The sequence below is a fragment of the Excalfactoria chinensis genome, chromosome 1 (genome assembly GCF_039878825.1).
Source record: "Excalfactoria chinensis isolate bCotChi1 chromosome 1, bCotChi1.hap2, whole genome shotgun sequence".
In the NCBI taxonomy this organism is placed as follows: Eukaryota; Metazoa; Chordata; class Aves; order Galliformes; family Phasianidae; genus Excalfactoria; species Excalfactoria chinensis.
Genome location: NC_092825.1, coordinates 97,380,972 through 97,394,442, shown reverse-complemented (window position 1 = coordinate 97,394,442; position 13,471 = coordinate 97,380,972). Strand labels below are relative to the sequence as shown.

Here is a 13,471-nt window from a genome sequence, read left to right as displayed (position 1 = left end):
TTTAAGTACATTCAAATGGATGAGAGTTTATTGCAGACAAAGGTGTGAGGCACTTCCCCAAACCACTAATTAGTTCTTAGTTATTTGTTATCGGCAATTGAAAGCTTTGCCAAATTTTTGTCTGAAGGTAATAATTACAGATGGAAATCTCTTCTTAAAACATAGCTTGTGCTGTAGTCCCAAGAGTCCTAAAGCACAGTTGGAAAGAAAACTTAATTGCTCTCTTTATTTGTATTCTGTTTTTGTCCCCTTGTAGGTTATTGGAATACTAAAATCAAACTTTCATCTTCTGTTTCTCATTTCTTGATCAGCAAGTGAATGTTGTTCACTTTCATTTGTTTCCCTTTACCAGTTTTTCAGTTTCGTCTTCAAGAAGTGACAGGGATATGCCCAATTCTGAATGAAGTGAATAAGCAGTATGTTGGTGTCAGTTCTTACTGAAGTGATGGATTAAGAAAAGAAAGTTATTAGATATACATAAACAGAACTGTGCTTTAAGCACTGTTTGTAACCATGTGCCTGGATGCATACTGTAGCTGTACAGTAGTATGTCTTTTAGAAACAGAAATATGCCCATTGGTATATTTTTACTTACATCAGTGTTGGAAATGGGACTTACTACCTCTTAAGGCTTCCTGAAACTCCAGTGCCTCTGCAGCATCAGAAATAGTGCTACAACTGCCAAATTTGAAGTAATGTTTTTCATCACACATAGGAATGTAGATGATTCCTTTAAAAACCCACTGCACTGCTTGGATGCTTGAGGGAAGTATTATTTCCATGATAAAGGGATGAATTTTAATAACCCACATGTGGGGAGATAGAAGCAGGAGGTTCAAAGCCACGGTGACCTCTGTGTCCACCATTGAAGGAAACGGTGCTGCCTGGTCTGCCAGAAGTGTCTGCTGACAGCAGAATGAGGTACAACGATGTTCTGTATGAAAACAGCAAATATTTTTGTGTTCAAGCCTCAGAATTAACCTCCATTGTTTACTGTTGAACTGTTAAATTCAGATGACGATGATATGGCTTTACAAATCTGCGAGCCTGTCAGTGTATCAAGTAATACACATTCAAAGCAGCCTTTGAAAAATTCTGTCACCGGCGCCACTTAAGCTAAGGCAAAATGTCAACGGTGTCTTTTAAACGAAGCACTTCAGTCTGTAGAGCTAATAAAACCCTGCCTGGGATAGTGTCAAGGGAATATATGGAAATGTCGTCAAGATGCTGCTCAGAAGAAACAAAACTGAGACATACTCATTAAGCAAAGAAGGTAAAATGTAATAGCAGTAATAGGAAGTAAGCGCACCTGCTACATATATTAAAAATCAGAGATTTCTGAGAAAAATACCAGCATCCACGTTTACCTTTTAGTAAGCTTCTGTTGGAAGAAGGTGGATGCTGAGGTGAGAGGAGTGCAAACATTGTGAGTCTTTATGTCTGGGAAACAGCACTGTGCAGGTGCTGATGGAGAAATGTGAAACGGTACTAGAGTATGAAGTATGACACAGAGAAACAGAGCCTCATGCAGTGTGCAGCAGAGGGGCTTTTGCACCATTCAGAAAGTAGATGCATCAGTCCAAAAGCTGAAGTATGACTTCACTCCTCTGTTGTTCCTCTTCATGATCTTTGAGGAAGATCCAGGATATTAACAAAGATGAAGTTCAAAGAAACAAAACCAAGGATCATTCTTCTTGTTGTGTTACAGGAAGTGTAGTACATTTCATAATACTAAAAGTGCCAATTCCAGCTTCTGTCTTTGTGACAGAAGTCCATTGGGATTTAACACTCTTTATAGATACTAAACCTGTCTTCAAGGATAAGGCTCAGTGTCCACTCACTGGCACACACTGGGATTCTTCCTTCTTCCCAGTGGTCCTTGGCCCCTGAAGAGTCATCTTAAGCCACTCACATTAAATGCTGTTCTTGTGCATGTCGTGACCAAGTACCTCTTTGAAGATGTCATTATTTTCTGTTTGCACTGCTAAGCATGCGTGCTGTGATTGAGCCTTAGGAGCACATGAATTAGAGTACTTGCACTGATTTCTAATATAAACCGTTGCTTTTTTTTTTACTGTTAGAGCTGGCTAGGATATGTCCCTCACTGTTCTACATTCATGTGATTGGTCTCTGTTACTGTTTTGCATAGCTGAGTATTATGATACCAATCCCATTCTGGGTATTCAGTTTTGCTGAAGGAGATCCTATTGAGAAAGTGCAAAGCACTTTTCCCCTTCCACTTTTCTTTGAACAACAGGGCTACTAGGGAAGAGAAAACCTTGCAAAGCCTAATTTCAGGTATCCCATTTCTTCAAGTATATAGCAAGGTTTCATTTCCTTCTGATAAACTGCTAGAGAGGAAAGGAGGGACCACTGTAATGGTGAGCAGAAGCAACTGGCATATATAGAGAATTATCTTCTTATATCATGCTTCTGTCATGCCCCCCTTAAAAAGCTTTGTCTTGATGCCGAGAGTTTTCCAGTAGAATGCTGGAGACTGACATAGCTGAGTTAATTGCTTTTGTGTAGCTAAAAACAGATGGTTATTGGATGAATGCATACAAATTATTTTTGAAGTAGCTTTCCATGTGGCTAATAGACTTTCCTTTTTGTTTTGTTTTGTTTATTATTTGTGTGTATATATTTGTATATTATTTGTGTGAGGTGTTGAGTGATTGGATTGGAGAGTTTTTTTGTATTTTTTTTTAACTTCATGAAGTTGCCGGTATCTGGGAGTGATCATTTATGTGAAAGGAAAATGAAAAATAATTGCATTTTCTTAGAAGTGTGTTGTGTTTGTTCCCGTAGTTAGGGCATAGCCTGTCCGATGCTCTAGATCAAAATCTGGACGCCTTATACTCAGAACATCTACTTTATACGTAGACAAGACTAGAATCCACTTAGCCTGAAGATCAGAAACAGGTATTAGAACTTAAAAATTCATCTCCCTTTGTCTATTCAAAGGTTACAGTGTATGTGTAGCAATTATTTCACACTACCAGAAAGGTTTAATTCTTTGTAATGGAAACAGAATAATTCTGTTACTCAGAAAGGATTTACTAAGAACGAAGATGGCAATTTTGGAGATACTGAAATTAGAATGCCAGAGGAAGATCATATTGTAGAAATACTGGAATTTCTAATTTAGTTCTTTGAAATGAAGAAACTAAGAGAAGAACCTGGCGATTTTGTCCCTTTTTCAGTCTTCCCCATGTAAATGGAAACAGGTAATCACTTTTTCAGACTCTTCAGCAGTTTATCTTTACTATACCCGGTAACCTGCCTAGGCTTCACTTAATGGAAAGCTGCACTGTTTAATCCTTTCCTGTGTTTTGAAAGGCCAATTATTTTGAGGGTGAGCAACAGAGGATGTATGCTTGTTTGTATAAGTCTTAACTTCTTCCTAGTAATCATGCTTGTGGCATACGAGATTATTTTCACTGTTTCCTAATTTCTTCACAACACTTTTTAAAAGACTATTCCATCTTCTTTTTTGCTCTGAGTTTACTCTCAAAGCTGTACTAGACAACATATTGTAAAGTGAAATGTTATAGTGTTAGTCTTCAAAATGAAATGAAAGAAGCAAGGTGTTAACATCAAATAAAAGGCTGTTCAAGCATATGTGATACCATGAAAAAAAGGATGCAAAACCTCTTGTGTATGACGCTGATAAAAATTCACTGTATGTCTGAATATTTAAGGATAATTTACTCATTAGCAGTGAGTTTCAAGAAGAGGACAGATTAACAAATGTGAGACTTTCCTACAGCTGGTACAATGTTAGTAAGTCTTCCAAAAACAGCAATGGCAGTCAGTAAGTTTATGTATTTTGGCCTATTGCCTGTATATCATACAGAATTATGAGCAGTTCTGATCTTCTTCACACATTAAGCCACCAAACGTGTTTGGTAGCTGACTGCAGTATTCCTTCTTATTGCTGAGAACTGACTCCTGAGAATTTTACATAGCTGCACGAATTGTTGTTTAGGTTCCTGTTATATATAATGAGATTTAGCCCACTAATTTGAGGTTTCTTCGTAAGCTCAGAGGTTTACTTACATTTCATACAATCATGGCTTGGGTTGCAAGGGACCTCAGAGATCGTCTAGTTCCAAATTCCCTGCTGTGGGAAGGCAAGGTTGCCCAGGGCTCAGTCTGGTACATGACAGCTTAGTACCATAAGCCTTGCAGTGTAGCTGAGCTGAGCTTGCCTTGCTGAGTGGCCATACATACTGGCTGAGACAGTGACCTTATCAGGAGAACTGTGCAGACTTCAACATTTGCTCACTGCAGCTCTTGTACAGAGGGCCAAAACTGGAAGGCTCTTCTCTCTTTCTGGATAATTGGGTCCTTGGTGTTGCTGCTGTGTCCATTGCCTGCTTTGAGGTGCCTAAAGAAGACAAAACCACACAGAGAAGAGCTAGCAACAGTCAGCTGAAGAATGAATTGCAGCACTGTGTCAGCTGTCCGCTCCCTCACACAAAAAATTTGCCCAATGTCTTTTCATTAAACCTTGTGGAAACTGTTTTTCTCACAGTTACCTTAAAAGTGGCTTTTCTATTCACAAAATATTGTTGTAACAACAGAATAAATAAATCAGCAGTCATTGTAGAGAATTATAGGTCAGCTAAATGCTTGTTTTGACACCTAAAGTTGTTCTCTGAGGATGACAAGCAAAGTAGCCCTTAGCTACAGCCTTTGAATCACTCCTGGGTGAGAAAATCCTGAGGAACTCTCCGCTTTCATCTGCGTATGGGCTTAGGCATTTTGGGCTAATTTGGGCTTTTTTCAAAATATGAATTGATTTGTTGATGGCAGAGTGAAGCAAGTGTATTTGGAGTGTTATTCAGCTGTCAAAATATAGTGTTGCTGATGAGAATTTTTTTTTCCATCCCTGTGTACAAAGAGGAGAGTTCCAGTCTGGTATCCTGCTAGATTTCTCACAGCATTGCTAATGCATTTTTTTCTTTCCTCTGATTTCTCATTCACTGAGACATTTCAGAGTCCCTCACTATCTATGTTGTTTTATTTAAAGGTGGAGGAAGGAGATGGGGAAACAGGTAACTTCCTGTCCTTACGGTGTTGCCATATAAAATGTCTCACTTAGCATTTTGGAATCATTTTGTTGCTGACTCATCATTTTAATTTTCTTTGTTTAGTGATGATAAGGTAGTAGAAGAACAACCAGAGGAAGATGAGGAGCTAACTGTTGTGGAAGATGAAGATGCTGATGATGATGACGATGACGATGGCGATGAAATTGAAGAGACAGAGGAGGAGTATGAGGAAGCGACAGAAAGAACTACCAGCATCGCAACCACTACCACCACAACTACGGAGTCTGTGGAAGAAGTTGTCAGAGGTAAATTCATGGGCAGTTAGCTTGTGGCTGGAAAACTGTTCCTACTGCTTTGTACATTTGCTCTTTATGACAAGAAGTGTTCCAAATAGCAAAATACCCTAAGCTGCAGCATCGTTATGTTTTGTCTTCACTAATTTGCAAATTTAAATCCCTTTCCTTTTTCCTTTTCAAGTATTTGGGAGTGTCTGGTCACTGTGTATGGTTGGTATTGTAACTGAAGTAGTGTTTCTGTTGTTTTTTTTTTCAATTGAAGTAGCATTCAATAACTTAACTTGACTGCCATGTGTAGCAGTTAAAACAGAGAAGTTGTACATGGGATGTTTTGCATTTGTTACAGAACAGGGTGTCAGTTCAAAGCAGGAGCTTGGACCTTTTACTCTAGTCAGTGGGCAAAGCAGCTCAATATTTTTAAAGGCCACACTTCTCCTACAATATGAATTTGAATGAGTTGTTCTTGTGTTTCTATTTTTATAAGAACGGTAGCGTATGATGTAAATATCTGTAAAATAGACAGTGATTTTTCTGCAGTGCTTACAGTTCTACCTGTAAGGGCCGGAGATGATGGCAGAAGATATGATTAAAAAATGAGAGGATTTGGGACTTGCAGGATGCAAAGGCAAAATGAGATGAGGCAGTAATCCATGGTAGTGGTGCTTGCCAGAGCAGGTAAGGAAAGAAAAAGCAGGGGGCTCCTGTCTTGGATTTCTCACACATTCATGTGACCGAAGAGTGCCAAAGAGAAATGCCCTGGAAAAGGGAGACTTTCTTCATTTGTTTTTTTCTATTCAGTGTCTGCGTAGGTAAACTCTCTCATCAAAAGCATTAATGCTTTAGTAAAATGATTTGCAAACATTTCTTTCTAGGGCTGGAAAAGCAGTCTTGTGCCTTTCTGTCTTTTTTAACTGTCTGTTGAGTGTTTTGCTCAATTATTGGAGATATAGTTCAGTGAGAATGGAGTGGGATGAGATTATATTTAAATCTTTAAACCAATTAAATGCATTTCCATATGTGAGCTTTCACCACCTGGGAATAAAGTGCCCTGTTCTGAATGGAAAATGAATATTGAGGAGGAGGGGGAGAGAAAAGAACACTTCATTTTAATGGGATTTTGGATGAGTGGAAATGAGGACAAATTAGGTAGAGCTCATTTCTTTACTGAGGCTGACATTTCAAAGAGGTTAAGATGTTTAGCCTTCAGGAAAATAATATGTAATAATATGAATGTAAAATACAAAAAAAGAAGAGGCAAACTACTGAAGCTACCTTTTAAAAATCTGTTAGAAATGCACATGCTTGCTGGCTACAATGAAAAGCCATTATCCTGTTTCTCCCAAGTCTAAAATGTTGCACCATGGTGACAGAGAAATGCCTTCTGCTGCAGATGAGGTGAGGGCTGTCTGTTATCAATATAAATTCCCAACATAGCTCTGCCTCAGCCCTTCATACTTTCTGACCTCCAGCCTTCCTGGGGCATGGAGAGTGCTGAGGCTGGCTCAAAGTGCATCCAGCTGAGCTGCACCATGCAGAATGTTTGTTTGTGTCCCACAGAATTTATCATCTTAGCCCTTACTCCAGCTTTTCTTGCTGTGCTTGAGATAACACTTCCCTTAGGGCTCCGTGTCCTCCTGATGCTGCCAGCAGATCCACACAGAAGCTTCTGTGGTAAGCATCCACTGTTCATAAAATGTGTCCTGGGATGCTCTTCACAGACACTTTACAGCTATTTTAATGTAGGCTTTATGAAGCTGTGGCTAGTACCATGTCATAACATTAAAGAACCCAGTGTGTAGATTTGTCCCATTTTAGAGGGGTTGCTTTTCAACCTGAAATCAACAAAGATCAAGTGTTCTAAAACCATAAATTAAGGTCTAGTAGAGTCCTTTCTCTCCCAAGTCAATGGAATAACTGCCATCAGCCATAAATAATTGAAAAGCTTAACTGTAATGTTACACTTTAAAGACTCCTAGAGCTATTGTTGAATCAGTTTGTCAGACAATTTTATTTCTGTATATACTTAAATGAATCATGATCAAAATAGCAATAGTGTATCTATTTGCAAACTTCTTTCCAGTGAAATGGAAGTTACGGTCTTTCTTAGAGAGTGAGTGAGGTCACTGATAGGACAGTCTTTTCATTCATTTTTTAATAAGCTATAGTCTTTATTTAAAAATGCAAATAAACTTGCACATTACTTGGCGATATTCACTTTCCTGCCTTTCCTGAGGGACCATCCCTACTCTCAGTTCACATGGAGTAGGGAAGCAGACTGAATTTAGACTTGCAGGTCTGCTTTTGCTGGAGTTCAGCTGTTAAATCTAGTTGATAGTGAGTCTGAGGTTGCAGGGATCCACATAGTTAATAGCAGATCTGTATTTATCTCTGTTGGTCACTGGGAGATGTTATCACTGAATTTGTGGTTAAGAGAGTGTGGCTCTTTTATAGAACCCCACAAGAAATCGATAGCTCTTGATTCCACACAGGATGAGGAGAAATGGCCTCAAGTTGCATCAGGTTAAGTTTAGGTTGGATATCAGGAAAAACTTATTTACAGAAAGGGATGTTAAGTACTGGAATGGGCTCCCCAGAGAGGTGGTTGAGTCGCCATCCCTGGATGTGTTTAAAAACTGTTTGGATGTGGTGCTCAGGGACATGACTTAGCCATGGGTTCTTAGTTGGGGTACTATGGTTAGGTTGTGGTTGGACTTAATGGTCCTTTAGGTCTTTTCCAACCTGAGCGATTCTGTGATTCTATAGGGAGCGAAGGAGGTGTCTTTTTCTGGTAGCCAGGTGTAAGCAACCGAGCATTTTGCTGCTGTCCCAGCTGCATAGTGGATTTTGAGGAGCTGTTCCTGAGCCATCCAGCCTCCAGGTAGCTCTTACAGTGTGTGGCTGAATGAGCAGTCTCTCTGCTCTCCCACCACATGCGATTGTTTTTGAGGGTTTTTTTCTGCTCACCTTCAGCGCAGTAGGTGATATGAAAAATCAGGCTCTCTTGGCTTACAACAAAGAATAAGCAGTTTGGATGTGATGCTTCCTGTCAGCATAGCAGTCAGTCCGGTCTCATTTAAAGGAAGGCGGTGGGGTCAGCACAGCAGCCTGGCAAAAACATTTGGCATCTTCTTTGCATACCAATCAGCAAATGTGGAAGATTCAGCATAAGCCTGACCTGCTTACTCCAGTATGTAGTGCTGCCCTTTTGCAATCAGTTTGGCATTCTCTAACTCTACTGGATTTTTTTTAACAGTTAGGAAACGAGTTTATCACTGGTGTTTGACAAGGTATTTTCACTATGTTTACAATCTGGAGTTGCAAGCAGGAGATCATATGCTGGCTTCCTAGCAAGAGAAAACTAGCCTGATATTTGTGTCATAGCTCCTACCTTTATTGACCTAGTATACTTCTGGCATACTTCTCTCTTCTTTCCCCCTCCCCCTGCAGATTTATGTGTCTAAAAGACTTGAAATCCATTCATTGACAGCATTTTAAAGGCAAGGGAGGTTAACCCTGGTGGCTAGACCCATCAGCTGTAACTTTGGGGATAATATTAACAATTTTAGTAGCATTAACTAGATTTGAAATGTTATTATCTTGCCTTTAAATTAATACTTTCTTGTTTTTCATTTCCTTCAAGGCTGTGCAGTATGCTTTATTTGGAAAATGATAATGTGTGGTTGTATTCCACATTAAGAAAACACTCACACATTGCCACTGCATTTTATTATGAGATCTTCATTAAGAATGATAATCTACTGTAGCATATGAGCAGGATCTGATAAAATTAGCCTAATGGATTTGCATTAAAATAACTGATAGCTTTTGGTTAGACATTATAATTTAAAGCACCACTATTTCACTGCAGCATAGTACTTCAAGATATATTGCAATTAAGGAGAAATCTTTTTTATGATTTACTAGTCTTGCTGATGGAAAAGCAATATATTATTAATATTCTGGGTCAAGGGCAAACGTGGTAAATAGTAAACACAGTAAGGTCAGAGGATCAGAGTGTGGTTTCACTTGAATTATTTCCTGCTAGAAGAAATCCTCCAGGAGCCTGCTTCCCTAGATGGAATGTCGTTTTACTATATGGAAGCAGATTTAAGTTTAATATTTTGCTCTGCTGTGCTAAAAGACTGGCATGTGCTTTTGAGGTAAATCCTCACATCCTCCATGTCCTGCCATGTTCACATAGTTACGATGTTTTTGTAGCAGCTCCCTTTTTTGAAAAATGTAGATAAATTCATGACATTTTATGGACTGACACTTAACAAACAGGAGTTTTTGTTTGGGTTCTGGCCGTCAAGAGTATCTATTCGTCATCTTGGTTCAAAGTGTTGTTTTACACAACTAAATAGAAAAGATGTTTTCATGTATAAGTTCCACATTAAAATTGTGAGGCTTTGTGTTCGAGCCAAGTGCACACACACACATATATATAAATTTATTTATTTATTTATTTATCAAGTATCAAATATTCTCCTTCAGTAGATTAAGAATAAACATTAGAGAGAAAAATCTGGTCTTTGTGGCTTAGGATGGGAAGTGCAGTCTTAAATTTTAAGAAGGACTGTTTTCCAGGTCTTCATTTGGAACATTTTGCTTTTTCTTTTAACTTTGTCTATAGAAAGCGTTTTAGTGGTTGTGTAACTAACGCACCAACTTTATTACTAGAGCATGTGCCAGCTCCCCAGCTGTCTCATCCTAATTCCAGAAACCTCCTATGAAATTAGCTTTTGTCTTTGAATACTCAAACTAAAATTTGGCTGCCTCTTCTAAGTATATATTCAGCGTGAGGAAGCTTTGTCTCAGTGAAATAATCTTTAAATATTTCCTTTGATTAATTCATTGAGCAAAACAGTATCATTACATTTTGGAACAAAAGGAGTCTAAGAAAAACAGTGCACATTTACTCTTTAACTTGACTAATTTTTCTCAGCTAATTAAAGAAACCAAGACTAATAGAGATACATGTGTATTAATGTCTTCCAACTACAGCTCTCAGTTCCTGGACATGGAACTCAAAATTACTCTAGTTATAACGTTATGTACTAGCATGTAGTAAAGTGAAGCATATACCTCATCTTATGTATTTGAGTGATTTATTCCTTTATTCTCTCATGCATTAATTGATTACATTGTTCTTTACTGGTAAAATATAAAATATAAAACTGTGGTCCCTTTTTCTCAAGCAGCCAAGTGCATCACTTGTTTGTGTGGGTATGAAGCATGGTTTGAAGGGATGCTAACATGAACAAAGCAAATATATAATCAGTGCTAGTGAGGTGGTTAACACCATCAGCATGTTTTAGTTCTATGTATTTGCCATTATTAACACTAAACTGGAAGGACTGATAGTATAGAAAAGGTCATAAAGGCTTCATATTTTCCAATTCTGTGGCTAAATTAAAGAATGTGTTATGTTTTGCAAGACAACATGATGAGATCTCTCTGATGCAGCATCAAGGCAGAAGGTTTTCAGAAGTGTAAACTAGATGTAGAACCTGGCTTCCAAGATAGGTCTAAGTTAATTTACTAACTCCTCCTGTTTGTCCTTTTTTTCCCCTTAAATTGCTTCAAATGTAATTTCCTGCTTAAGATTTGGAATAGACTGTACCAGCATTTAAATGAGCTTAGTTCTCAGATCATGTAGTTATTTTAGATCTCTTAAGTTTTCTTGGCTCACTTAAATATCATATAGGGACTCAAATCCTGCATACCAAGGAGTCTTAATGATTGCAGTGATAAAGTATGTAGACATGGGTTTTTTTTGTTTTGTTTTGTTTTCTTTTTCCTATTGGAATGTTGTATTACACATTCTCCTATTGAAAATGTTGCTGTTCACAGAGAAGTGCTGGTCTCATGCACAAAGAAAAAAAGAAAAGGGAAAAGCACAGGGGAGGTGAGAGAAATTTTACTGTTGAAAATTTTACTATTTTACGGTGTGAAAATTGGAAGAATCTGAAAGCAAACTTAGAGTGTAGACCATTTATGGGCTTGAATTTTGCCAAAGGCTTGTCTTCTTTCATTGTGTTTGGTTTCATGGACCCAAGGGCAAAATATGCATCTTTGGAAGGGAAGAATGAACCAGTTAAACAAAGCAAAGCTCACAGTGCTGTTCTTGATTTAAAATAAATATAAAATATGATAACAAGTAAAATAGAATTACACAGTGGCAGAAAATATCTTATCTTTAATCAGTTTTCAGACACAAAATTAATATATAAGCCAAAGACAGCTTTTAATTTTTTGATGAATCATTTAGCAGTGTATGCAGCCTAGCTGCTAATATCTGTGAAAATACCGTAGCTCATACATCATAGACATTAACTGCTACACTTAGTTCCAGTGGCTGTAAGGGAAACAGGATACGGATGGCAGTAATTTTTTCCTAGCCCAAGAAAACCTCTCGAGGTTTGTGCTTCATTGCCCCATCTTCTCAGTTAGGGCAGTACAGCTGAAGATTAAATGCGGCTCTTTTAATCTGAACACAAGTGATAGGGGTATGGAGAAGCATGGAAGGAGCATCTGAACCAACAAGAGGAGCAATCAGGACCATTTCTCAAGCACTGAAGGTGGTTTAAAAATGCACCCTCACTCCTGAAGCGGGGGTTAAGGAATGCTGCTCTGAACCCTCCGCAGAGGGAAGGCAGTGACACAGTGGGAAAGGAATGACAGCAGTGACAGTTGCCTACGCAGAGCAGCACAGCAACACAATTCCCTCAATTAGGGCAGCCATGAAACAGTTTACTTCTGCTGTTTATCTTCATGTAAGCCATAAAACGTTTGCATAGTGTACTGTCTCTCTGTATGGTGAAGTAATTGCCATTTAGGTCTCAACAAAAGCAATCTGATTGCCTGTGTAGGCTGGATGGATGTACCAAGGGCGGTCTGTTGGGGATAGCAAGTCCCTGGCCACAACACTGGGCTTCTGCCTTACCCTTCTTAATGCACTTAGCCTGTGCTTGCCAGAATGCTTGTCCAAGTGCTTCTTTGTGTTTAACACATGTATGACTGACTTCAGATTCCAGAGTGCTAACTCCTTTTTATCTCTGCCATTGGTTGTTCGATGGCTGGTTACCTTCACATTTGCACATTATTTGTACATGCACAAAATCTCTGTTTCTATTTCTGAGAGCAGTAGATATAGAAAATTTCATTCTAAATCTATGAACCATTCCCATCTTGATAACACTTAACAGTACAAAGTGAAATAAATCAGACTTTATAGCAGAGCTATAAATGCAGAAGGTGCTTATTGTGTGAGTAGAGGTCAGTCCATAGTCAACTTGAATTAAGTCATTTCTAAAGAAAGACTGAGTTGCTGAGACCTCTGCTTTTTGAAATGACATTTCCTGTCAGCAGACATTTTCTTGATTATACCTGTCTCTTTCATGTCATGAGTCACTATTCATTTTTAATTGACACATGGCAGCTCTTCCAAGTCTATGCAAAGTTGTCATGGTGTGAATGTTTGACTGTATAATTGGATGGAAGGGCAAGATGTTATTCAAAAATAAATGTGAGGAATCACTTCTCTGCTAAATGTGGTTTATAGTTAATCTTATGGTTGTGTAAAATTAATTGTAATTAATATTCTTCACAATAAATTTGTTTTGCTTTTTTCTTAAAAATGGCTTGATACTGAACCGTAACATCTGTAGTACAGCTACAAATGCATATGTGGATTTGTTTCTCTCAGAGTTCTCTAATATTGATTCATAATATTGCCATATTCATGTACCTAGAAATAAATCCACAAATCTATAAATAAGTCCATGAGTAAAATTACGTTACATATTTAAGTGCAGACAGACACTGGCTACCAATGACAAATGAATATGAAATCCATGCAGTAGGTATCAGCTCTCCCAGGGAGGGATGCAGTGCTGGTTACTAGTCAGGACAGACTCTGCAGAGCAGGACTCTGTGTAGCCAGTAGGTGATGCGCTGATATTTCTTTATAACTTTCAACCCTTAGGCATCTGCCTTCCATGAAATTCAAATGTATGCGGGGAATTTAGGTGCCTCTAATGAGCATGTCAGTTTGTGTACTGATGCAGGGTGTGGAATGAAAGCAAATGAGGGATTTATTAATGTTTGACATTATTC

The 13,471-nt window shown here is 38.4% G+C and overlaps 1 protein-coding gene across 4 annotated transcripts in view; it reads left to right on the top strand.

Annotated features, from left to right (window-relative positions):
* Positions 1-13,471, top strand: part of APP (amyloid beta precursor protein) — a 199,496-nt gene that overhangs the window by 109,049 nt on the left and 76,976 nt on the right. For all 4 annotated transcript variants that reach the window (XM_072326680.1, XM_072326679.1, XM_072326678.1 and 1 more), the window contains exon 6: positions 5,160-5,362. In XM_072326680.1, coding sequence (XP_072182781.1) covers positions 5,160-5,362 — 203 coding nt within the window. The remainder of the gene's footprint in view (positions 1-5,159; positions 5,363-13,471) is intronic.